Here is a 26,567-nt window from a genome sequence, read left to right on the forward strand (position 1 = left end):
ATGATGCCCCTACCCAGGATGTTCAGGCTGATTTTAGAAGTGATGTTGAACCTTTGCTCATCTGTAAAATGCTCTAGCAGGAACCTGTAGATCTGCATTCTTTTTCCTTTGTTATCTTTCCCCTTCAGAGAGAAGAGATTCTTCTCCCTGTGTAGATAAAGACATTTTACCTCAGACCAACATATGTACATAGAATTATAGAAGTAAAAAGAATTTAAATCTGGCAAGAAATATTTGAATGCCACTTTAAAAGTCTAGAAAGCTACTGCATAACACACACACATTCTATTCAGAAGTCTCTCATGGAAGGTGACGGGGAAGGCAGAGTATTGTTATCTTAATATGAATTATTCTTAAGATTTTATCTTTCATTGCCGCGCACTATAAAAAATGACCATGAAAGCTTTGCTCCAGGCCCAAAGACTGCATGCCAAGCACCACACTGATATTCACATGCAACTCCCATTAACATTAAAAGAGAGGTGGCCAAATATTCACTGACCGCTCACTCTGAGGGAACTTGTTGTACTTCTCGTGTTTCTCATAGCTGTTGAAATGGAAAATGCACTCGATGAAGTGTTGGGAGAACATGACTGGATTCCTCTTCAGTAATAAGTGCACCAGGCAGAACTCCCCAAACCTGGATACAGGGTTGAAAAATTAGAACCACCAGAAACCCTCTTTCATTTTGGAGGCCACCTCCTGAATTATAGTGAGGTGTCCAGCAAATTCAGCAACCCAGCATGTTGTACTCAACATGGCAGAGAGAGACTCTGGGGAATTAAATCTTCCTCAATACATTTAACCCTTTCCCTCCCACATCAAGGCCTTGAGAAAGATGCTGAACTATTTACTGTCATCCCCATCTTCCCCCCATCCAGAATTGTGCTGAAAAGCTTTCAGCATCTATGGTGCAGGTTTATTTCTATTTATAATTCAACACCTACACTATGGTCGGAGATCGATCTAAGTTATGCAACTTCAGCTACGTGAATAACGTAGCTGAAGTAGATGTACTTAGATTTACTTACCGCGGGGTCTGCACTACACTATGTCAACAAGACACGCTCTCCTTTCGACTCTCCTTGCGCTTCTCATTCAGGTGAAGTACAGGAGTCTAGAGGAGATTGATCTGCGGTTGACATAGATCATTGCATGTTGATCCCCAGTAAGTGTAGACAAGCCCTATAATGACTTACAAGCCTAAGTCCTGTTTTAAAAAGTGACTTAGACACTTAGAAGACTAAGGCCCAGATTTTTGAAGATACTGAGGCACTCCTGCACCCAGTACCACAACACCTAGCAGATTTAGGAGCCTACATCACATTTTGAAAAGGATTTAGGCACGTAGAGTATTACGGCTTTAGCCTGGACAATGGTTAGTTGAATTGATAATACAAAACTCTGTTACAAACAAAAGGCTTCTTCATTCCTCTCAGCCTGGAACACAGTTGTGGATCAAGACAGTAGTTTAAACTAACAACGACAAAGGGTTTGCAAGCTGAGTGACCTTGGATTATGTTGACTATTGAGATTCAGGTTTGACTGGGAGTTTGGCCACACACAAAAGAAGGAAGAGGAAAATGGATTATGGTTAAGGCACTCAACTAGAACTCAGAACAACTAAATTTAATACTTGGTTTTGCCATAAACTTCCTGTGTGACCTTGTACAAATCACTTAGTTGCTCTGAGCTTAGGTTTCCCATCTATAATATGGAAAGAAGAGTTTATCCTACTTCACAAGGGAATTGTGAGGATACACACAGTCATGTTTGTGTCATGCTCAGATATGACAGTGAGGAGCACTATGAGAATATGTAATTACAATCTCATTTCAAAGCTACCACCCAAATGGCAGCTGCTGCTAGGGACAGGATGCTAAATTGGAACAACAGGACTCAAATGCTGGAAAATATATGAAAGTCTGCTCAGATAAAGGTATTTTGGCAAAGCAATGTGGAGAGACAGGACCAGGAATGCTAAAATACTGAACTGGAGGGTCTCAGCTAGAGTGAAGCGCACAGGCACAGCTGTATATGAAAGCTTGCATAGTGCTTACTCGCATTAGGTCTGGCTCTTGCCAATGTTGCTGGCTGTCCACAGCAAGCCAAGTTGAGGGGCAAAACAGTAAATTCCGTGAGACATTAGTTTGCAACAAGCAGTCCCATGTCCTCGAAATGGACTTTAACTTATGAATTTTTGACCAGGGCTTCTGAGGGGTCACAGTCATGGTTAAGAGGGCACAGTGTGAAATGTTTGGGGACCACTGATTTAGGGTGACATCCTCAAATCACTTATGAATTCAATTAACTTTGTGGGTCCACTTTTTGGTTTTTACACTAGAGGACTGGGCAGAATTTTCAGGAGCAGCTGAATGGGTTGTGCATGGAAAAGTCATAAGTAACACTTAACTGATTTTACTTCCTATCGAGAAATACAAAAGATGATGCTCACTCAGGAAACACCTGTGTACTGGGAAAATATTAAGGGAGCTTCCTGGACTCAGTTATCATCAGTGATCTGAACACTGGAGAGTAGCTGAGGCCTGGCCTGAGGCACAAGGGATACCAAGAGGTGGAGGCTAGGCATGTTTGCACAGTGTTAAAGCATTCACAAGGGGAACAGATTGGCAAAAGAAACCTCTGGCCTGGAAAAGGTTTTGGTGCAGGGAGCTCTTATGTATCACTTACTCTCCTAAGTCATTCCTTCACCATCTGATCTGACATTTTTTTTATTAGTTTCCATTCCCTTTGCTATTCTGGGAGATCAGAAACACGTTCCCTGCAGAAAGTTCAAAGTCATTTACCCATATGCACCTGGCTTTAGGTATCACCTGAGTTCTCTGAATTCTACAAAAAGGAAGATGGTATTTGCTCTATATGTGTAGTGTGAAATGCAAAGGGTTTGAGATCTACCCCTGCACCAATCCAGGGGTCAGAACTACAGGATACTTTAGTGAGAAACACTTGCATGAAGGTAAGCCCAGGGAGGAGACAGGGGAGGGACAGAAACAAAGCTAAAAAGCATCTAGTTGGAACATGATTTCTAAACACGGTTCATCAGAGTTTGAGGGGGACGGGGACGACCCTAACAACAAACATTGTTAGACACTCATTTTGTCTAGACCTATGTTTAAAGGGGATCTACAAAGGATTTTTAAAAAGAGCCATGGGGCCACTTTGGCTTTATTTATGGTATCCATAAGGCCTGTCTTTTTGGGAAGGGGAAAACAGAGGGGGTTTCTCCTTGCTTTTTTACATATGAATTTCAGGTCTTGTTTGCCATAGAACAGTGTTGCCGTGAGAACTAGGGAAATGCCAGCACTGGAAGAAAAGATATTACCAATAAAAATGCAATAATATGTTTCACCTCCCTTGTTTCTAACATTGCAAGAGTTAGAGAGTGAAACTTGAGCTATTTAAGGGGGGGGGGGGGGTGGGGGATTTTTATCATCAGCTCTTTAACTCCAGTTATTAACATTTTAGACATTTGTTAAAGATTCAGCTACTCCCATTCCACATACAAAAGAATGACAACTCACAAACATGCTCTCCGACATCCAGGAGATACACCTGAAAAACCAGGGAAGACCAAACTTGCTGTTTCTAAGTTAAAAAGCAAGCAAAAACTTCTCAACTCTCCCAACCACATTTTTCCATGCTTTATTAAATCATAAAAGGAAAAAAGGGCAGAAGCCATTTAAAAAAAAAATTCCCTTGCAGCTCACCTTTAAATACATTCCCTAAGCAAGTCCTAAGGGCCTCATAAAGTTCATCCCAATTTGAGCAGGCTGCCCAAATTAATAAACTCTCCATGCAACTGTTACAGATGTGATTTAAGGCAAGAATTTGAATGCTAAAATGAAGGCCAAATCATTCAGTCAGCAACTCGGCAGGCCGTGCCTAGCAATTGCAGCTCATGTAGTCAGTGAGAACATGACTACATGAGCTGCAAAATCCAAGCACATTATGGTGAGGTAAGAAGAAAGCTTGAACTTTTGCTAAGAATCACTGTGCTTTGGGAGCCTACTGGTGGTCAGACCATTAACCCTATTTGACCGTAGGTTTGTGGGGTTAAATTTACTATTTCAAATGGAAATAGCTATGTTGGCATTGAAACAACACAGATCATTGCCCAAGGAAACCTTTTCATTCTGGTACTTAAAATTTGTCATTGGAAAACAAAATGTTAATGGTTTTAAAAAGGAGCAATTATCAGGTCAGTAGGGTTGTTTTCCTACTCAAAAAAGTAAAAAAAAAATAGTATTGATCTGAGAGAATCAGTAACTGTGCTGATTCAAGCGGCATTTTATTTCAAGGATTCAAACTGAATTCAATCTACTGTACAATAAAACAACAGGAGAAGCTGTTAATGTAGAGGAGCAGTAGTTACCTTCTGATGTGCCTATGACTGGAGTGTATCTAAGGTCATCCCCCTCTCCTTTCCCCATATCAAAAGTCACCAATTATGTGCAAGAGAATAAGCACCTGACAAATTAGTTTATTTGGCAAAAGAGTACAAAGCAGCAGCTGAAAATCAAAGCGTGTCTATGTCCTACTTCCCAGAACTCGGAGAGGGAAGAAAACTAAACAAAAATCCAATTTTATATATTTTGCAACATTAGTCATTGCAAGGCCAAGAGCTGTATGTCAATCCCAGCGTGGAATAAAGAGTTCTTGTCTGTGTGCACCTGCTGAATATAAATGCCCAGAAACAGGCTCCCAACAGAAACTGTTATTGTTCCATATCTGAAGTGTTGTGCATAAAATGGTGCAACGCCGCCACCTACTGGAACGAGCCAGGACTGGACATTATAAAAGCCTCATGAACAGCTCCAGACTGATGGCCCTGGCTGAATTCCTCAATTTATTTGGAGTAGGCAGGAACACTGGCAGCGGTTGGGCAAGCTTCCACTGCACGCGTCATCTACCCATCCATTCCCTAGAGGAGCAACCTGCAAGGGAGTTCATCTCTCCATATCCCACTCAGTCACCGCCCTTCCTTCTGAGACTGACAACAAGGGTACTTGTCAGTATCAAATACGGTAGAGCTCAATATTAACACCCATTCATTAAGAATGAGACCAGAACCACCAAGTTACTGCACCAAGGCCAACACGGGTGTCAAACAGTAATAACTTATGGTATCTTCTGAACTACGTTTGGGTAAAATCAAGATCTCTAAGCCCACAGAGGCCAAACAATTCAGATTTCAGGCTAATTCTGCAGGATCCCTGTTGTATCTCAGTATGGCAGGAGATCTTCAAGCTGTGGTATGATGTTAAAAAGGAAAATAAACAACATGCAAAAACAAGTTAGAGAACTTACTGAACTGTAACCTATGTCTACTATGTAAAGTGGGAGGGCAGTTTTTAGAACACCTGTTTCAAAGTTTCCCTTTCCACATGTATGTAAATCATGACAAGATAAAAAGGGCAGAGCTGCCTCGCAGACAGTGCCACCTCTTGTGGCCTGACATGGCCCTTCTGGCACCCTACCTCAGTTTCCTTCCAGTTTACAACCAGAACCTTTAATAAATGAAACTCCAGGAGAGAGGGAATATTAAAAATCATCTAGTTCCCTAAAGAGCCCTTTTGGCCTCCCCTTAGGTTCCAGGTTTCACAGCTCTACATCTAGGGGACTGTGCTTTAAATCCTGGCCTCTATGGCATGCGAACTCTCCTCTCCTCGAGTTCAGGTGTTGCACAGCCCTCCTTCTTGGGGCCTGTGTGCTGACTGAATTCATTCTCTCAGCAGCTCTTTCCAGCAGCTCCTCCTTGACTGGGCCCTAATTGTTCTCTCTCCTAGACATTAACTGCTTCCCTGGACGCTCTTCCTCACTCCCAATGACTACTTCCATTATTTTCCTGTCCCACATCTGCTTTCCCTGGACACATGGAACAAGTAACTGGCCTTCCCAGCCACGTCCTCTGACTTAGAGGCCAGTACCCAGTTCCATGCACACATCAAAGAGGAAACAAATTATATTGTTCACTGTTCTCCCTCCTGCCATGCGTGTACTATCAGATGAGGTCAGGCTCAGAGTAAAGTTTCCCACTCTCAAACTTTTATTAAAGCATAACTAGGGAGAAAGGGGGCAAAGATTAGAGAGCACACAAGCTTTCTCATGGAGATTTCTCTCTTACATTCAGAATTAACAGCTGGGATATGAGATTCAGTTTGCTCTGCTCTCTGGATATTTTACAGAACTGGTATCCTACCTGGCAATATCTGGGTTGGGATCCACCAGAGAACTGACAAATCTGAAGAACAGGGACTCCTTCCACTTCACAAACTCCTCCTACAGGAAAGAAGTAGACAGTGAAATGTCAGAATGAACCAGGAATCAATGACCCTACTTGAGTCTTCAGAATGCACCCAGATACACCCTCTAGGTCATAACAGGAGGCACACAAAATAAAGCTCAAGATTCCTTAATTCTGAAAATAGTACATTTATTTAAATGCCATACCAGCAGGTGTCCTAATTTACCATTAAATTTTAGCGGGAAAAGAGAGAAAATCTGAACTCCAATGCTGAGATGCCAATAAGGCATTGCTCTACACTGTTCTCATGAAGTCTGCCTGCCTAGGATACATTATTAAACAGGGGGTAGACTATCTTCTGCCTCTCACATATTGATGTACACACCACAACCGATAGGCCACTAGAGAAGATTAGTGCCCTGCTTCTGCTTGGCAGACACCTGTTACACCTATCTACTGGGGGTGAAATTGCAGATTCAAGAAAAGTGCATCTTAAAGTTTGGGTAAATTGCAAAGATATTTTAGGGTCAATCTGAAATCTGCATATCCATTTTACAGGTTGCTAGGATTCTGTATGCTGGAGGCTGCTGGAATGTAGTGAGAACTAGCCAAAGCCCGCTAGTCACCTGCAGAAGGTTGGTAAGCAGGATCAGTGTCTGCTTGCGGATGAAGGGGTTCGGGTCCTTCAGGCACATGGAGATGTTGGGAATGTACCTGTCCACCATGGTGGTGTAGCGGATACACAGGTCACACATAACTATGACGACGTTATTGCGAATGGCCACATCCTCAGACACCTCTAGCTCACGAGCTAGGGCTGCGACACATTTCTTTGCTAGATCCTCATGCTGCAGACACAGCTTACCTGTCACATAAAGAGTAGAGAATCGGGGCTGTGAATGTTACAGTTCCTCATCTCCCCAGGACTATCTTTCCATCTCCTCTTGGTGGCATATGAGTCAAAACACATGGACGGAGAAATAAGGCCAAGGAGAAATGAAAGCAGAAAATAGCGAGAGCAAGAAGTAAACAAGCAAATAAAAGCAAGAAACTCTTAGTGGAGACTGTATGAGAAACCCGCAACCCACCTCAAAGGAAAGCTAATCAAGGAGGAGCATTGTCCCATCCCTCTTCTGAGAAAACATGAGACCTATATCATGGATCTAGTAACCCTGTTTCCTCTTTCCCAAAGGGACATAGAGAGCTAAGAGTGCAGCCTAATGTCCTATGCATAACAAGAAAAGAGCCACCCCAATACCATTACTAGAAGCCTTTTAAAATAACACTAATACTTTGCATCTCTAAAGGTTTCTAAGCTCTTTAAGAACAAAGGATTGAGTCTCATAAGGTACATAAGTGAGGAAGTAATATTATTCCCACACTAGAGAAATGCCATGTCTACGATCACACGGGAAGTACAGGCACAGCCTGCTCTGGAAAGCATTGAATTCCCTCCATCCCTCTAGTGAGCCTCTTGTGCATCATGTAGTTCCATAGTCAGATGCCATCAAGCTCACAAGAGTACAAGGTTTGTACAAGTCTGCAGGGTTCTTCAGGTCCGGCTAACTGTGTTACTCACTGGTTAGGTATGGTAAAGCTATATAAAGCCAGTGCATTAATAGATTTAGTACGTACTCTCACCCACTCCAATATTTTTATTGGTGTATGCATATAGTTACTGCAGGGAATTACCTGAATCCTTGAAGTTACAGCACTATAAACACTGAATACAGTTCATTTCTGTGTCTAAAGCTCATGCAGAAAAGCTGTAGCAATTGTAACCCAGGAAGAGAGAAAAGGGCAGGAATCAGTGGTACACAGCACCTATTCCCACGACAGGACAGCTCTTACCCAGTGTAATGAACGCATGGGCTCTGACTACTGGGGGCATAGCAGATCCTCTGATTTGGGACAGTGGCTGAGAAACTGGGAGTTCCTCACCATCTGGAGGACTAGACACTGGGAAACAACAAATCAAGAATTAAAATACCCTCAAAACCAGAGAGTTTTAGTTCATAAATGCAAATTTAAGAGTAAAAGGAGGACCTCACATTGATCTACACTGACAGGACAAGCCAGAATAGATTGAATCAAAAGGAAGATGCGTTTCTCCACTTTGGCTGGACATAGCTGTGCAGTCTCACCCAAGGTGAAGAGATGTCTCACCTAAAGAGAAAAGCAACACTGTCAAAAGATAACAGCAGGGCTGACAATTAAATCAACAGGCTTCCACACACCAATGTTTCAACAGCTTCCAAAACAGCTTAATTCCCTCTGCCCTTTAAAAGGGAAGGCATCACCTGTGATGTATGCCTGTATGAGGCTCAGTTAGATCTAATTCATTATTATCTAACTGCAGAGAGACAAGTTCTTTTAGACCTGTCCCTACTACACGGTGAATTTCAGTGGTGACATTTATTATTGAAAAGTTGCAAACAGGCAATTAAATTCCTACTTTCCCCTCCCCCCGCCCCCCAAAAGAAGGCAATGACATGATGCATTTTGCATTAGTATAATCACTGCAACTCCCCCAAAACTCTGGAAATCAAGTCTATTCTATAGCTTTCTGGCACATCACTCAAAATTTCCATCAGGAATGATATCAAGTCACTAACACACAAGAGTCTATAGATACGTACTCACAGAAATACCACAGGGATTTAGTATTTTCCCCTATAACTGTAAACTAATGATACTCTCCCTGCTCTAGAAACCTCAAGATTGGAGAAAGTAAGAGTGGCAAGGGAATAGAGGAGCTGTTTCTTCAGCCTCCAGTTGATGCAAATGATGACTAGATCCCTTTAAGAATGGACTGCTCTGACAAGTGAATATGTGAAAATGAGAATTTCTTACTGAAAGCAGTTCCCTGTGTATTAAAGTCATATCTGCTGACTTGAGTTGACAGAGTTTTTACTACTTCTCACTGCTGCCAAACCAGGACAACTCTGGGAGAATGAAGTGGATTCTGTTCTGGATTGTGCATCAACAGGATACTTAATCATAGACTCATAGACTTTAAGGTCAGAAGGGACCAATATGATCATCTAGTCTGACCTCCTGCACAACACAGGCCACAGAACCCTACCCATCCACTCCTGTAACAAACTCCTAACCTATGTCTGAGTTATTGAAGAAGCTTCAAATTGTTGTTTGAAGACCTCAAGCTGCAGAGAATCACCAGCAAGTGACCCATTACCCCAGCGCTGCAGAGGAGGCGGGAAAAAACCTCCAGGGCTCTGCCAACTTGCCCCAGAGGACCAATTCCTTCCAGACCCCCAATATGCAATCAGCTGATAACCCTGGCATATGGGGCAAGACTCAGCAGCCAGCACTCAGGAAAGAATTCTCTGCAGTAACTCAAGATCCTATTCCCATCCAAAAAATCCCATCACAGACCCACTAGCATACTTACCTGCTGATAATCAAAGGATTTTCAATTGCTAAAATTTAAGCTATCCCATCATACCATCACTTCCATAAACTTATCAAGCTTGGTCTTGAAGCCGATTATGGTCTTTTTGCCCCCACCACTCCCCTTGGAAGGCTGTTCCAGAACTTCACTCCTCTAATGGTTAGAAACCTTCGTCTAATTTCAAGTCTAAATTTCCTAGTGTCCAGTTTATACCCATTTGTTCTTGTGTCTACATTGGTACTGAGCTTAAATAATTCCTCTCCCTCCCTAATATTCATCCCTCTGATATATCATATTCCAAGTGAAAGGGTCACCCGGGCTAAACCCCTTTGCCTTCAAATTGAGAGCTCAGCTACATTTGTGCATGCCAGGTGAAAGCAATAAAGCCACACAGATCTAACTGAGGATATAATTTTAAGATAATGTGGTTGCACAGGTCTAAATGAGGGCAACCTTTTGTCTACAGAATGCTTTACGGTGGTGGCAATACATGAATCAGAAGAAGCCTATTTTGAATTTCAATCCATAGACTTGAATTTGCTGACAAATTCACATAAAACAAGTGCATCTGATGTAGAGCCACTGAGATTAAAGAAAAGGTCACCAAACTGATCACATTTGGAGTGTTGTCTTCATTACCATAAGGGCTGGAAAGACATTTTGATTTATTTATTTAGTTTTGCAGTTTAAGGAAAGGCTAGTTTCTGTAGAAATCGATGGCCTGGGCTGTCCCACTCACCGAGGAAAGCTTCCCACTTGCAGTCTACTTTCCAAGCCCTACTTCTTATTGTGTGTACTAGTGGTGACTGGCCTGGGCCTGCTGTTCTCTAGGACTCACAGTATTGCATCTTATGAACTATTTCAGTGAGTATTTATAAAATAAATTTACGATTCTAATTCATGTTTAATTCCACAACAAGTATCAGAAAAATAAACTAAAGGCCAAAAAACAAACAAAAAAAATCCACAACAAAAAAAACAAGGCAGAGTACTCCAGAAAACACAGCTCAGCTGGACAATCATGGAATCGTCATTTTAAAGAAGGAACAAATTAGTTCTTTGATCAATCAGTAGAGAAAGGATACTAAGCTTACCAAGAGGTCTTCTTGCAGCTGCTCTGCCCCATCCTCTTTGAAGACTATACTGGAGATGTAGCTCTCACAGACAGATACTAGATCTCCACATACCTGGTTGAGCAGCTTCTGTTTCAAGATGAAGGCAAGTCAATGCAGTGCTCGTTAAAGAAATGCATCATGGGTAAAGCATCCTTCATGCCTTAGTCCTGAATTGGTAAATGAAAACCTTTTTCTAGACTCTGAAATGAATGATCTCTCTCTCTCAGCCCCCTCACACTAAGCAGTTTCTCTATGGCTAAAAACTTGTCCCAGTCTTTATTTAGCAATCTAGCTGCAGAAATCAGCTGCAAACAAAATCTGGGTAAAATCTGCAAAAGAACATCTGATCTGAACAGTTATTTTCCTCTTTAGGTTTTAACTTTAAACGCAGGGGTTGTTGGTATCTAGGCAGAAAGGGTCAATTGTCTTCATTTGGCATTGCTTTATCAACCTTACAATCTCCCAGTGATAGAAACAGAAGAACCCGTTTTAGCACATTGCCATAGGAATTTACTAAACAGCATCTCAGCAAAGCTCCCCTTCCCAGCTTGTCTTGGCTTTGTCACAAGTTGTTCTATTAACATAGTCTGCAGAACACTGTCATGTACTTTCATTTGTTTGAGTCCACAGCAGGTTGGTAGTGACCAACTTAATCTATGGTTGCATATACAGAGGCTACAGACACGTTCAACATAATCTACTGGAAAAGCATCCAAATCACAAAACTCTATCAAAACAGGCACTACTTTAGGTAGTGAATTCTGCAGATCTCAACTGCAAAACATCCTCTTGAAAAAAAAAAAAAAAGAAGCAGCTCTCTCAAACCCATCCTTCACACTAGGTGTATGCCGGTGCTGGTATGATATACCAATAAACATGGTTAAACAGAACAGAGGAGCAATTTTTTAGAGTCAGAAGTCTCTTTCCTTTGTGCACTGAAGAAACCAGCACTTTCAGGAGAGGAAAATGTCTCCAGCTTCTTGAGACATGTAAAATATACTTTTAAAACAGTCTATTTGAAACCCCACCTGTGCCTCCTCAGGGGCATCTGTGTACGCATGGCAGAGCTTCTGCAGAGCTTCAACAGCTGGGCTAATCACCTCCAGGGGACACTTAAACTCCTTCAGCCAGCACTTGATATCATCTGAAAAGAAGGTCAAACACCTAGCTGAGGCGAGTGTTCATGCTAACTGACTATTAACAGAAAGACAAAAATACAGTGGCGCAGGGATGCAAAGCTGAACACTGACCCACGTCAAGGCACTCACCAATCAGCCTGCCCTGAGTGTTTCTCGGGAGATGCTTCGCAACGTGTCCAATTACACACAGGATGTGACCTGCAGTATCAGTGCTGATATTCTGCTGCCTGAAAGGCCATAAAGAGGACAAATAGAAACATTAATCCGAGAAGAAAAACTGACTAGAGTCAGAAAAATCCTTTCATTTGGATTATGCATGTTGAAGACAGAACTGTCAGGTTGAATGAAAACATGATAAAGCTCAAAGGCAACTTTAAGGTACTGGATTATCGGGCTCTAGCTCAAGGCTGCAGGCCACTGCTTCTCTCCTAGATGGAAGCACTGTTAGTTTAAATTAAGCACTTTGATCTAAACAGTCACCAAACAGCACTCTACCTGTGGAGAGGCAGGAAGAAGAGATCGTTCTCTTGGCCTGCCCTGTATGTCTCTTTATTGCCAAATGATTTAGAGACACACACCTGCTGACACTGTCCCAGGATTCGATTATCTTGGAGTAATCCAGCTTGGGTGAGGAACCTGCTACCTTTGCAAGCAGCATCCAGGCTGATGCAGCATGCTCCGTTTCCACATGTGACATTACATTATTTATGAAAGTGGAGGAGAATTTCTCCTTCTGGGACCATACGTAAAAAGCTTTGTTTAAATAACGGCTGCAAGGAAGACAGAAAAGAGAAAAAAGATAAGCACACAACAGACAAAACAGCTAGTCTCAGGATCTGTATTAGGGGCCAGCAATTTTAGCCAGTCCACCCTTCACACAGCAGGCAACACAATGAAGCTAGTGACATGGCCGGCTGGTGGCTATTTATGCAAAAAACTTTTACTTCTCATTGTTCTGAGCAAATCAGGATTTCCATTCTACATTTAACCTCAAATATTTATATCCATATTCCAATTCATAATTCAAGTGCACACAAAGGTTCTGCCACGTAGACATAGATGTAACACTATACATTCCAGGTCACTGCTAAATTGGGCCCAAAGTCTGGTATGCTTATAGCCAAGAAAACTTAATTAGAAGAATCCAGCAGGGGAAGATCTTTTGTTTTGGGGGTTTCTAGCCAACATCCACAAGCTAAGAAGATGATAAATTTGTTATTAAGGGACAGGACTGGGATTTATTGATCTGGGTTTACCCTCATCTCTGAGGAAGCTCACTCTGTGTCATTAGGCAATTCACTTTACCTCTCTGGGCCAAAGTTTCCTCTTTTGTCAAACAAGGACCATGATACTTGCCTTCCTTCTGTTGGGGGAATTCTGAAACTCAATGTTTATCAAGCACTTTGAAATTCTCAGCTGGAAAATGTTATGGAGGTGCAAAGTATGATATACAAGGGCCAAAATTAGACTGGTAAAATAATTTTGCAAGCCAGAAAGATGGCACGACTGACAGATCAGTTTTCTATTTAAGATCTGTTACATGCTGTTGACTAATAAACATAAGGCTGCTTTTAATCAGTGTTCTGTCCCTGTCATTTTGTGTGTCACCTCATCTCTTTTGCTACTTCCCACAGCGTTCTGCAAAAGGGAGTAAGATACTATTAGTCATAAGACAAGTAACATATTGTACAGCAGAATGAAGAGGGAGGAAAAAAAACACACCATGTACTCTGATCTCTCATAAATATATAGATGGTTATTTTTCTCATCACCACACCCTCAATTAACTTTAACAGTCCAAGTTCCTAGCAATACACCAAAAAGAGACACCACATGTGTTAATCTCCCATTCAAAGTGTTCAGGGAAAAGGCATCAATGACAACAAAGTTAAAACAGCCAATACACAAGAGAACTGAGCTGTGCTCAACAATTGCCAACATGAAAATAATTGGCTGTTGATTTTCAGGCCTGCTATACCCTGCCCATTAAACCAGTAGAGCAACACAAGAAGCTTAGAATATAACAATACCCACGTTAGCACTGACAGTATCACTTAATAGTAACATGTACTTGTATTACATCTTTCACCTGGGGATCTCAAAGTGCTTTATCAAAAATTAATTAAGCCTCACAACATCCCTGTGCAGTAGGTATTAAATACATTTTAGCTGTAAGTAAACACAGATGCACAAAGGTTGGAGTCATACAGTAAGTGAGTGGCAGAGATGGGAACAGAACCCTGAACTTGTGTCCCAGTCCTCTACTCTAACCGATGAACAAGCTACTATTGTCCTACAGTGCAATCAATAATCTCCTAACATAGGGTTAGCTGGACACATTTCACATGTTTTTATACAGGTACAAGCATCATAACAGCAATACATGCCTAGAGAAACACGGAGTTAGAAGGGGCCGACATACGAGTCCAAACTCCGCTTTATTAACTGAAATTGGCAGTATAACTGACCTACCTCAACTCCTGGTTTTCTGCAGTGATGAGGGCAAGGAGATCCCAAGCCAGTGTCTGGTTTCGGTCTTCATGTGTGAACTTATCATAGTGTCTAATGTGCTGCAATAGAAGCTGATCAAGGCAATCCAAGGCCTTTTCCTGCACAGAGTTCTCACTGTCCATCACAACAGGGACCACACCTGTTAACCAGGCCTTCTGTATCATAACATTATTGTGTTGAGTCTAAAGAGAAGAAAATTCCATATTAGAAATACTTTGAAGCCAGTAATTCAGATTCTACGCATTCAGATGCTATGGTGGGATTAATGAGAGCTGAGACATGCTGACAGACTCAAGACATTTTAGTTTCCAAGGTACTGATGAAGCAGTATCAAAGTCATACAGTGTATAGGACCAGTGGTCTTAAATCTCTTCATCACCATCGAATTGCTGATTATATGATATTCATGATCAAGGTATCAGTTATTCCTACTGACCTGAAGTTTGTAATATTTACTAAAACTAAAACCAGTCTGACAGTGTTCCAGTAAAGCACTACAAGAGGTCACTTAAAATGAGCAATGCCTAAAAAAAAAACTTGTACTCTTATCTTACTTTACTAACCTTTTATAAATAAATATCAAAGTATGAAAAAATTTTCAATGATACAATCTGCATACTGCAATCTCAGTACAATGATTCAGATTTTTTTTTTTTTAAGCTGACAAGGTGAACAACAAACGTACCAATTTGCTACAGGAGAGCTGTATCAGAGCCAGAAAGAGATGTTTTTAACAATAGGCAATGTCTAATGTTATTCACAACTACGTGTAAGAGCAAGATATGTCTTTCATGTCAAAAGCAACAAAGGTAAACCAAGCTACAGAAATTCAGTGGAGAAATAAGTGGCTAGTAATTTATGTGGTCTTTTCCCTCTTTAGCCCCTTTAAATAAAATGATACTCTGCCAGTCTTGATAAATATTGTGCATTCTTTCCCCTCACCATAAGGAGCTCTGTAATAGACTGTAGTGCCTGCTTCCGTACAGAGACAGCAGGGTCCCGGCAGCGATCTTGGAGAGTGGACAAGTCTTCTGGGGTACATGGGATCACGTTGTGCTTCAAAATACTCATGAAGACCTACAAATCAATCACCATGATAACACTGATAGGAATACAACGAGTGCACATTTGGCTGCCAATGAAAAATCCAATCCACTTCCTATTGATTTCAATGACAGAAGAACTGGTCCTCAAGACAGTAAATCCCAAGACTTAGAGATACACTGGGGGACACAAAAACTTAAAGTGAACAGGTTTTGTAACAGCACTTAGGTAAAGTTAGCTTCACCTTTCCCCCTGTACAGTCACAGCCTGTTTCCCTTTGCATTTGTGTGGGTCATCACACAGTTAACAAGGGGAAGGAAAATATTCTAAAGACTCAAAACAATACATTTGTAAAAGCATAAAATCAACCATCAGGAGAACTGTGGGGCAGTGAGTATATGCCTAACTATTTTCACTTTTTTTTTCTTTTTTTTTTTAAAACTGACTAGATTTCAAAAGGACAGTCTCTTTCAAGATCAAATGCCTGTTTTTCTAAAAAAAATTTTTTTGTAAAACTAAAGCAGCACACTCCAAAATCGAGGCTGGATAAAATCCAGTTCCTTTGTAAATGAGTTCATGAATTCTTGACTAACTACCCAACTAACATGCCTCAATTTATATAAGGAAGTTGCTTAAATTAAAAGCCTACTGACATTTGAAAAGAAGCCCTATTTCTAAATGATGGAATAAGTGATCTTCAACGAGAGTACTGGAAGAATTCTTCATCATCATTGCGCTTGCATTATTCACTCATCAGTTATCAGGAACAACTGGAGAAGGCATTTTGAAAGACCTGCCTGTATGCTGCAGGAGCAGCAAAATGAGGCCATGATCCTTCAGTGAGTTCCATGTGGGCAGATCACTGCATGAATTCATTGCAGGATGTTAGCCTGCATGTTTATATTAATAGCACACAGTACTCAGTAGAGAATATACCTGGAGTGCAGACTTCCGGACATTTGTCTTCTCATCCCCTGCTCTCAGTCTCAGCATAACCATGATCTCCTTCCCTGTCCCAGGAAAGCATGGAAAGAGAGTCATGAGATCCAACACAGGCAGAGACTGCAGCACCACCAGGAGATACTGACAGGGCAAGCAGCACACTGACAAGGTAGAGCACAGCTTCACACTCTGTTGAGCATCAGTTGTTGACAGGGAAAGATAAACCACACACAATCTGGCAGGTAAACCAAAGAAAAACTGATTTTCAAATATTTTATCTGGAATTTTAAATATATTTGTAGTGCTTTTATATTTTAAAAGGAAAGTTAAGTACAGAAGAATGGCTATGCTGCGTCAAACCAATGGTCCATCTAGCCAAATATTCTGTGTCTGACAGTGGTCAGTGCCAGAGAACAGAACAGGGCAATTTCAAGAGATCCATCCCCTGCCATGTCCTTGTCTGCTTACTTTACTTAAAAGCCTTTGGTGATGGACATTGTCAAAGGCTTTCTGAAAATCCAAGTACACTGTATCCACTGGTTCACCCACGTCCACATGCTTGTTGACTCCCTTAAAGAAGTCTAATAGATTGGTGAGGCATGATTTCCCTTTAAAAAAGCTGTCTTGACTCTTTCTCAACGTATCATGTTAATCTATGTGCCTGATAATTCTGTTTTTCATTATAGTTTCAACCAATTTTCCTGGTACTGAAGTTAGGCTTACTGGCCTGTAATTGCCAGAATCTACCTCTGGAGCCTTTTTAAAAAATAGGTGTTACATTAGCTATCCTACAATCAACCAGTACAAAGGCTGACTTAAGCGACAGGTTACATACCACAATTGGTAGTTCTGCAATTTCATATGTGAGCTCCTTCAGAATGTTTGGGGGATACCATCCAGTCCTGGTGACTTATTACTGTTTAATTTATCAATTTGTTCCAAAACCTCCTTTACTGACACCTCAGTCTGGGATAGTTCCCCAGATTTGTCATCTAAAAAGAATGGCTCAGATGTGGGGATCTCCCCTACATCCCCTCTAATATCCTGGGACCAACATGGCTACAGCAACCATTTTTAAAGGACACCTTTTTGCCTCTAACCACCTCTTTCACTCTGCTATTTAGCCATGTAGGCATTTTTTTAGTTCTATTATTCTTTTTCTTATTTGGGGTGTACATTAAGTTTGAGCCTCTATTATGATGTTTTTAAATAGCCTCCCTGTAGTTTGCAGGCATTTTACCCTTGTGACTGTTCCTTTTAATTTCCATTTAGCTAGCTCTTTCATGTTTGTGTGGCTTCCCTTTTTGAAGCTAAATGCTACTGTTGTGGGGTTCTTTGGTATTTTCCCCCCTACAAGTATGCTAAATTACTATTACCGAGTGGTTCAGCTATATTCATCTCTTGGACCAGATCCTGCATTCCACTTAGGACTAAATCAAGAATTGCCTTTCCCTTGTGGGTTCCAGGACAAGTTACTCCACAAAGCAATGATTTAATATGTCTAGAAATTTTATCTCTGCATCCTTCCCTGAGGCAACACATACCCAGGCAAGATGAGCATAGTTGAAATCCCCCATTATTATTGCCTTTTTTGCTTCTGTACCATCTCTAAATGTACTAAATGTTTTGGAAAAATAAAAATAAAGAGAATATGTAATTTTTGACCAATTGTTTTTCCTTATAAAAGTGCCTCAGATCATTTTTAACCATAAAAGCCTCATCAAATTAAAACCATGCAAAACTCTCAAGAAAGTCTGTATGATGGTAACTCTGCTGTTTGTGGGACAGAGATTTGGGTAGTGTGACATGAGAAAATTGCTCGGATATAGTCCAACATGAGTTACAAGCCTCACACATGAGAATCTCAGTATGCTTTACAAACATTAGTGAATTAAACCTCACAACCCCTTGTGATGAAGGAAGTATTAATAAATCTATTTTGCAGACAGGGAATTTATGGCATAGAGGGGTCAAGTGACTTGCATGAAGTCACAGAGTCAGTGGCAGAGCAAAAATAGAACCCAAGAGTCCTAGTGGAAGTAGAAGAACACTTCCGCTCCCTATATATGCAAATTAGGCCTAAAGCTTTATTTTCCTTGCCCATACTGAAACAAACTTTTACACATGATTAGGGGAAATTATATAGTCTACCAGTGAGTTTATTAATTGGTAGATGCAACTAGGCTCCTATATTGTCAGTTATCACCCTTGACACACAGAATTATCAGAATTCCAGCATTAAAATTGGTTGTTCTGGCAAATTAGTTTCAATCCAGCTGTTATCTTTCAGAGCTCCTATAGTGGACTTTCCTACATGTTCATCTTCTTCTATGTATACTTTGCAAAGTCTCAGTGTAAAATGATTCCCCGATAAAACAATGTTTCTATAATACATGTCGAGCTTGGAGCACTGCGCTTCTGCGTTCTACTCAGTAAAAGCCTGATCCAAAGACCTCTGAAGTCAATGGGAATCATTCCACTGTCTTTCATGGACTTTGGACTGGGCCCTAAATGCCTTTTTAATAGGCAGCTATCCTCTCCACTTGACTCCAGCTGCTAGATGGCTTGATAATGTCAGATTCTTTGACTGGAACAGAGATATACTGCCTCAATTAGTAGCAACAAGTTTTCTGGGGAGGTCAGTCCATGACAACTAAACTATTGCAGGAGGAACCAACTGGCTAAGATAATCATGCTCTTGCCAACTGGCACTGAGTGAGCATTTCAGCATAATGGACAGGAACGGTATGAAGGTGACCTTCAGCAGGCAGAGAAGGACTAGAAAGGGAACGAACATGATGTAGTACACATCATGCACTGCATGCTGTGTAACATACATTAGCCCCATTATACTCCTGGGGGAACTCTGTGCCAAAAAATTAAAAATTCTGCACATTTTATTGGTCAAATTGTATCAATTATGTCGGTAATTTAGTTAAACTACAATACAACGGATGAAGAATTGGAGTGGGGAGCATTGGAGGAAATCCCCAAACTCCCTTTCATAATAGTAATGTAGCAAGGTTTGATCCTTTATTTCTAGTTATTAGCCAACAAATATATGCAGCCATATGCTCAGGGTTACATCATAGGCAACTGAAGAACAAGTGAGGGCTGGGGAATCAAACTCACAGTTTGTATGGGCTACTGACTATCTCCAGAAAGGTCAGTAGCAAACAGTTCATGGAGCACATTTTGACAGGAAATTTTTTCATTCCAAAAATTTAGACCAGTTTTAATCACTAAAGCACCATAAGCATTTATAAGGCCATACTATCCTTTACACTATTCTGGCCATGTAAAGGAGCCTTAAAACTTTTACACCTGTTTTATACTTCTGGGGGAGTCCTCTAAGAACAATGGGAACAAATCACTAAGCAGGCAGGCTGTTACATTCTGCTATGCCAGAGGGGACGGAGCCCGCCCGATGCCTCGCTCTTCAGAAACACCCTGAAGCTCTGCCCCTCCATGCCAAGTGTGCTGCAATAGAAAGTAAGAGGGACAGTGTCTCCCTCTCTCTTGCATGACTGCCCAGGCCTTCCCCTCCCCCACAGCGGTGATTTACGTCTCAACTGGCTGCTCCAGGAACCCAAACCAACCTGCCTGCATTGCTGGCAAGGAGTGCGTGACCACTCTTGCGGCTTCCTTTGCTTCCCCTTCAGAAATAATTTTTCTTCAGGGAAGCAAAGAAATTTGCTGGAGACATGAATTCTGCACACATGCAGTGATGCAGAATTCCCCCAGGAGTAGCCCCATTAGGCCAACACAGCTATTCTTTTGTCTCTTACATACATGGGTTTGGTCACATTTTGAATACATTGTTTACCATTTCTTTTCTTTCTTAAATACTTGAACTGTGTGGTCCTCATGTAAGTAAGAAATTAGCACAGGCTTGAGTCAAGTATAATGCAGCCAGACAACTCTGACAATGCACCTCAACTCTGGCTCACATGTCCCTGGTGTTCCAGCTATCCTATCAAGCACAGCCAGCCCACTGCACTGAGTTACTGTTATTAATTTGTTTTAAGTGCCACACTCCGTATTCCATGGAGCCTACAACCTAAATAAAGAACACATTATACACTGAGTGGCCTAGAGGCATTTCTGCCTGAGAGAGTAGATCTTATACGAATATCATATGTTTTACTGAGTGGATTCTTATTGGTTTTAAGGAAGGATTTTAATAGAGAAGATGGGAGCCAGTCACACTGAGACAGGGAGGGAGTTCCTGCGGAGGGAGCAGCATGGGACAAGCAACAAAGACATATATGAGGGACACAAGGGGAATAGTGAAGTGGGATTATTAGCTGTACAAAGGGAATGGTGGTGGCGGAATAATAAATATGAGAGCAAAGATGTAAGTACAGCTGTGCAGTTCCCAAAAGCACAGGACAAGATGCTGGAACATGAGGTGAAAAAAGAAAAGGAGCCAATGGAGGGATTCCAAGAGGTTAATAATGTGATACGTGCTGTTATGTGGACAAGTTAGGACTAGTGGCTAGCCATGTTGCATCAGTCCATTTAACCTCATAACCTGGTTTCAGCAGTAGTCAATACCTGATGCTGCAGAGAAGTGAATTCCACTCCCACTGCGCCTAGTCAGAGGTGCAATATTTTATGTGGGGAAAACATATCTGTTCCTTGTGCAATGAAGCAAGAGATTTTATTAATATTATCATAAGCGATGGAGCTACAAGGGTTATAATCCACGTAATTTACTCCTTCCAAGAGAGATGGTAATTCATTTGTTTTTTGACAAGTGCTTCTGCCACATCAGTAGAAACAAACATCAATATGTCAAGATTAAATATACTTTCCAGAGTGGTCCATCCAGACTTAAATGGAAACGGAATTTCTTTAAAACTGAAAATTCCATCTCTCCCCTCATTACATATAAGTGGAACCTAAAATCTCCATAGAAAGATCTGTCTACTTATACAGAAAACTAGATGCTGAATACATATAAGAGGATCTGACTGCCATTAGACATTGCCAAAACCCAATAACACCTGAAAAGACAAGTGTGATTTTGACGTACCATCAAATATAGTGGTATCACCATCCCTCGTCAGTTCAATGGTCTTGAAAGTTGGAAGAGTCTTCAGTGGATGGTCAGAGTGAGCTAAGAGAAGGAAGGGAAAAAAAAAAAAATATCAGTAAACCAAAGGATTGAGCATACAAAAAGAACATGTTCTCTGCACAGTGTGGCGCATCACTAAATGGAGAATGTTATGTAAACATTCCCCCCCACCCCAAGATTTCATTTATCAAAATTCTTTCTCTGTAGAGAACATAAGACCTATGGAGGAAAAACAATTTCTATGAGAAGACTTTACCTTCTGTGTGGGTTACCAAACTCTCAGGGTAGTTGTTTGTGTCTAAAAGTGTATGACCAGAAGCTGCAGAAAGAAGAAAAAGAATCAACAAGATAATTCCATTCAGGAGTCTTCTTCTTTCCAAAAATAATCAGGCAGGTAATGTAAGAATAGGAGACTGCAGATGCATTACTGGAGCATGCCATCTGGTTTTTATCACACCATGGGAAGTTTAGCACGCTAAACATGAGAGATTTAAACTTCCCAGACACTAAAGGTTTCTGAAGATATAACTGCGTGTCAGGAATGAGGAATTTAATTATTTTTTAAATGAGTCATTTAGTAGTTTGTAAATGCCTTTCAAAGTCATCACACAGAGGAGTCTATGTAAAAGAGCCATATCGTCAATAAAGCCTTTCTAAATATAAGTTGTAATGAGTAACAAGACGTCTACCTTTTCACTTTGTCATAATATCTAAAGGGACCTCGGCCCAGATTTCTAATTCCTTGACAATTAGATCTTTGCTCTCCCAATAAATATTCCCCGCAAAACTCAAGAGACATTTAGCAATACTGAATTCAGCTGCCATACTTACTGCCTTGTAATAGCTCCTGCATACTCTCCAACGTAGTGGCAGTTTTCATTTCCAGACAGTAAGCAAAACTGGAGAGTGCTTTGCTGCGGACCGTAGGTGCCTTGTCTGAGCAGCGGCCAAACACCATATCCTGCACCAGAAACTTGTGCTTTAGAAGCTTCTGATGATCCACAGACAAGGAGCTGTCCGGTTTCCTCTCCGGCAGGTCCAACAGAGCTAAGGCTACATCAAGGGCAAACACTCTGTAAGGAATCTATGGAAGTGAAGAAAACAAGATTCTCTGTTAGGGAAGTGTTAAAGCACTGAGACATCTATCGCAGCTGTAATCTAGTTGCTACCAGCCATCAGCAATAAGAAAAATACTATTTAGTACTTATACAGTGTTTTACATGCTCAAAATACAGCTATGTCCAAAGGTCTGATGTATTAAATAGGATATACACTTACCTTGGTATTATGTGAATACCTATAGAGCCAAGCTATAAAGTCAGCATACTCTGCACAAGGGAGCTTATTCAGCAATTGCATCAGGGCTTGTGCGGCAAAGGTACGATAGTCAGCTTTATCTGGGACCTGAAATCCAAGAACAAGGGAATCTGCCGAGACCAACATTCAGATGGTCTGTTATGATAGCTAAAATGCATTTCAGTCCTCAGAATAAATATCAGTTTATTCAAGAAGGTAATATGGCCTAGCAGTTCAAGCACATGACTTTCAACCAGGAATTCCAACATTCTAAGCTTGTCTTTGCCAATGGATCAACATATGGCCTCGGTCAACCCTCAAAAGCAAAGATCCCCCCTTTATAAAGTGGGGATAATACTAGCTTCCTGAGGCGACTGAAGACTGGAAAAACTTGATCTTGATTTAAAGGGTGATCCATGGACAGCTGGCTGGTCACAAGGCTCTTGTAATCCTTGTTTCCAGCTACTAAAGTCACACTGACAGTAACAACACGTATGTTAAATGTTTCTCTATTTTCACTTGGCCACATAAGTAATTGCTTTGTCACAGGATTTTAGTTTTTTTTGTTATAGATGTCAATAGAAGGTACAAGCAATTGTGAACAGTGGAGCAATGTCCATGAGACTCTCTCTGCTACGATTCGTGCCATACCTTCACAGTTTGAAAACACTTACACGGATCTAGAGTCACTCTGTCACAAGAACCTCAGACATACTAAAATAAGCAACAGAAGACCCACGGGGATAAAGTTTTTTAAACAGTGAAAGTTAAGGAAATGGATTCTCCACGTTCGTTCACAGGCATCACAGTCTATCCAAGAATAGTGCTATTGTCTTTAGATCCGAGGTATAAAAAGGAGCTAACATACCTTGGCACAGATATGCTGGAGTAAGATTCGGAGCACAGGAAAGGCAACTTCCTTTAGTTCATCTACTATAGAGCTGCACAAAACAGAAACAAGCAACTTAGAACAGGTGGCTATTGTAATAGGGAGCAAAAAAATTAGCACAAGGCCATCTCCTACACTCAGACAGGCAGCTGTACACAGAGCTTCCTTATTCCTCCTCTGACTGTTAAATGTTGTTCACTGGTCTCTGCATAAAATATTCTTGTTTCAAAGTGCAGGAAGAGAAAGTCAGAAATAGCAGCTGCTCCCAAAAGCAACACATTAGAAGTAGTGTACTAAAAACAAACTCCATATAACAGTTAGCTAATCCTCACCTCTTGTGACTACTGCATAGCATAACACTGTAAAGCTCCATACGTGGGTCAGTTTTGGGACTAAGTCCACCAGTACCCAAGTGTTCAAAGTTCTCACCAGTTCGTTGCAATTAAACAATCATTTAGATAGAGCCAAAAACTTAAGCAGCACTTTGCAAAACAGAATTAGATATGTCCTGTCTGTTCCAAACACCTGTGTTCTATAGTAGACAAGATAAGGGACAGCAGTACGGGTAGGGGATGTCGCAGAAAGATGGAGAGCCTATACAAGAAAGATTCCTGTAAGGAACAGGTTTTAAGAATAGGGTTGGAGGAAAGAACGGGCCCTTGGCAGATGAAAGTAGGATATTGTTCCAAGTATAAGGGACAGGATAAATGAAAGCAAAAAGCTAAGAAACAGAAAGATGACTGAAGAATTAAAGGATATATTCCTAACTAAATGTCTCCTTCATCACAGTCGATAATGAACTAAAATCCCCCTAATTTGCTGCAAGTCTAAAACAGGAGATCTTTGTCCTCCCATCCCACTTTTCAACATTCAGTGTTTTCCCCTCCCAGAAGACAAGTCCTATGTTAGCTCTTATGACTGAAATTGAAATTAATCCTCAGCTTCAGAATAAGCCTTAGTTATTCTAATCCCTCGGTTAACTAGCAACGGGGAATAAGATAATGCCAGAGGGAAAACCCAACAACTTTGTACTTCACCTGATGAATTTTATTCCCTGATTCCTAGCACCAGTAACCTGTGGTGTGACAGAAAGGGCTGTATGCCTGGATCCTTCTTCCCCTTCCAGCATGAGGATGATATTGAGGAGACGATGGAAGATACGGTGCAGAGTCTGAAAGAAAAATACACTCAGAATCAGCTGATCTTCAGCAACAGGTACAGGAACTAGACCACCACTCTGTCTCGGTTAATACAATAATCCAAGCGGGTTCATACTAAACAATTTTCCCTAACAAAATCCAAACAAAACACTTTAAAAGGGAAGTTACATAGACAGAAAGCTTCTTTTTTATACTGGGGTTATACTTACCCTAACTGATGTCATACCAGCCTGAAAAGACCTAAAACGTTACTTTCCAGCAGGGCAATCAAGTTAAAAAGGTGCATAATTTCAAGTGGAACACAATATAGAGGTAACTAGTTGAAATTTAACAACCTGTGATGTATAGGCAGTCAGGCTTCTGGGCTTAAACTCTATGAATCAGTTACAACAGAAATCCACAGAATTTGGGGAAATTCATTATTTTCTAAAAGAAAATACCTTAAATTAAATGCCTTTGCTTCCTTATGCACTGATGGTGCAGAAGATATATTTTTGGCATTCCATTGCTTGCCATAATTTAGCTGTCACACTGTCCCTATTATTCATATCATCTGACTGAGGGGCCTAAGCAGCGAAGAGATAGAAAGGAGGATTCAAACTCTGAAAAAACGAGCACTAGTGGCCTCTTGATATTGTATTACCATCCAGAAAAAACATGGATACTTTCTAAGTTCGCATGCTCTATGGAAACAGGTACAATATACAAATAATTAAGCATTTATGCGGGGTGCTTGATTTAACAAAATAATAAAAAAGGCCAAGCTGTAGATTTCTGGTATAATTAGAATTTTCTGCCAGTTTGCATTAATCCTGTTTACCATAGTGTGTAATATTCCCACAATCCCCACTGTCCACTATCACCAAATAATGCCACAATAGAGATGACTACCAGATAGAATTAGAGCACCACCTAGCAGGAAGCAAAAGAATTGTCAGTTCACGTCAGTAACTGATCAGATTCTCTGCTAAGATATTAAAGAGATGCAACTTTACAAAGCTATCCTGATTTTGAAACACAATTACGAAATGTTTTCATTAAACTATGCTGTATAGATACACAACAAACCATCATAGAAGTCACAGGACATAGGGATGAGGAAATAGAGGTACCTAAGCCTATCTCCAACTGGGAAACATACGTATATAATGAAAGTGACCTGCTAAAGGGGAAAATAATTGTTTCTTTTCGATGTATAAATGAATACCTGAAAGATTTTGTCAAGACTTTTACCTTATTTTCTACACCATGAAGTGGGGAGCACAGCAACCGCAGCCCATGATAGGCCAACTCTGGGACATATTTTGCTTGGTTAATATTCCTAAACAAAAGAACACATTGAGATGGCTTCACTCACTGATGGGTATTTATTTACTTTAATAATGTGACCAAACATACTCTGTACTAACTGGAAAGACATGTCTAAAATTCACTGAATATAATTTTATGTAAATTAGGAAGAACACACATTCCAATATTATCTAGAGAAAAATCACTGTTTTCATTTTAAATCCACAGAATAATACTACTTAATATATTCACTGCTTTACCTCTTCCAAACAATGTATAAACATTAAGAAGTAATAGCTCACACTGTTCCTGAAAACTCGAATTCATGCACTGCAGGCTCAAAACTTGTCAACTCAACAAAGGTCTGCAAGAAAGCAAAAGGGGTGAGGTTATGTGAGGGGCAGTGATGAGGATCTGTCTGTGT

At 40.8% G+C, this 26,567-nt stretch overlaps 1 protein-coding gene across 1 annotated transcript in view; it reads right to left on the reverse strand.

The window, feature by feature from the left end:
- Window positions 1-26,567, reverse strand: part of NCAPD3 (non-SMC condensin II complex subunit D3) — a 38,171-nt gene that overhangs the window by 8,563 nt on the left and 3,041 nt on the right. The window contains exons 5-25 of the mRNA XM_032802410.2: window positions 26,446-26,507; window positions 26,087-26,174; window positions 24,731-24,864; window positions 23,673-23,745; window positions 22,787-22,912; window positions 22,340-22,592; window positions 21,765-21,827; window positions 21,467-21,550; window positions 16,423-16,496; window positions 15,385-15,519; window positions 14,404-14,624; window positions 12,510-12,701; window positions 12,061-12,158; window positions 11,821-11,936; window positions 10,772-10,879; window positions 8,317-8,431; window positions 8,117-8,224; window positions 6,892-7,130; window positions 6,221-6,300; window positions 503-640; window positions 14-147 (exon numbers count right to left, since the gene is read on the reverse strand). Coding sequence (XP_032658301.1) covers window positions 14-147; window positions 503-640; window positions 6,221-6,300; window positions 6,892-7,130; window positions 8,117-8,224; window positions 8,317-8,431; window positions 10,772-10,879; window positions 11,821-11,936; window positions 12,061-12,158; window positions 12,510-12,701; window positions 14,404-14,624; window positions 15,385-15,519; window positions 16,423-16,496; window positions 21,467-21,550; window positions 21,765-21,827; window positions 22,340-22,592; window positions 22,787-22,912; window positions 23,673-23,745; window positions 24,731-24,864; window positions 26,087-26,174; window positions 26,446-26,507 — 2,641 coding nt within the window. The remainder of the gene's footprint in view (window positions 1-13; window positions 148-502; window positions 641-6,220; window positions 6,301-6,891; window positions 7,131-8,116; window positions 8,225-8,316; window positions 8,432-10,771; window positions 10,880-11,820; window positions 11,937-12,060; window positions 12,159-12,509; window positions 12,702-14,403; window positions 14,625-15,384; window positions 15,520-16,422; window positions 16,497-21,466; window positions 21,551-21,764; window positions 21,828-22,339; window positions 22,593-22,786; window positions 22,913-23,672; window positions 23,746-24,730; window positions 24,865-26,086; window positions 26,175-26,445; window positions 26,508-26,567) is intronic.

This window comes from Chelonoidis abingdonii, chromosome 18 (genome assembly GCF_003597395.2).
Source record: "Chelonoidis abingdonii isolate Lonesome George chromosome 18, CheloAbing_2.0, whole genome shotgun sequence".
In the NCBI taxonomy this organism is placed as follows: Eukaryota; Metazoa; Chordata; order Testudines; family Testudinidae; genus Chelonoidis; species Chelonoidis abingdonii.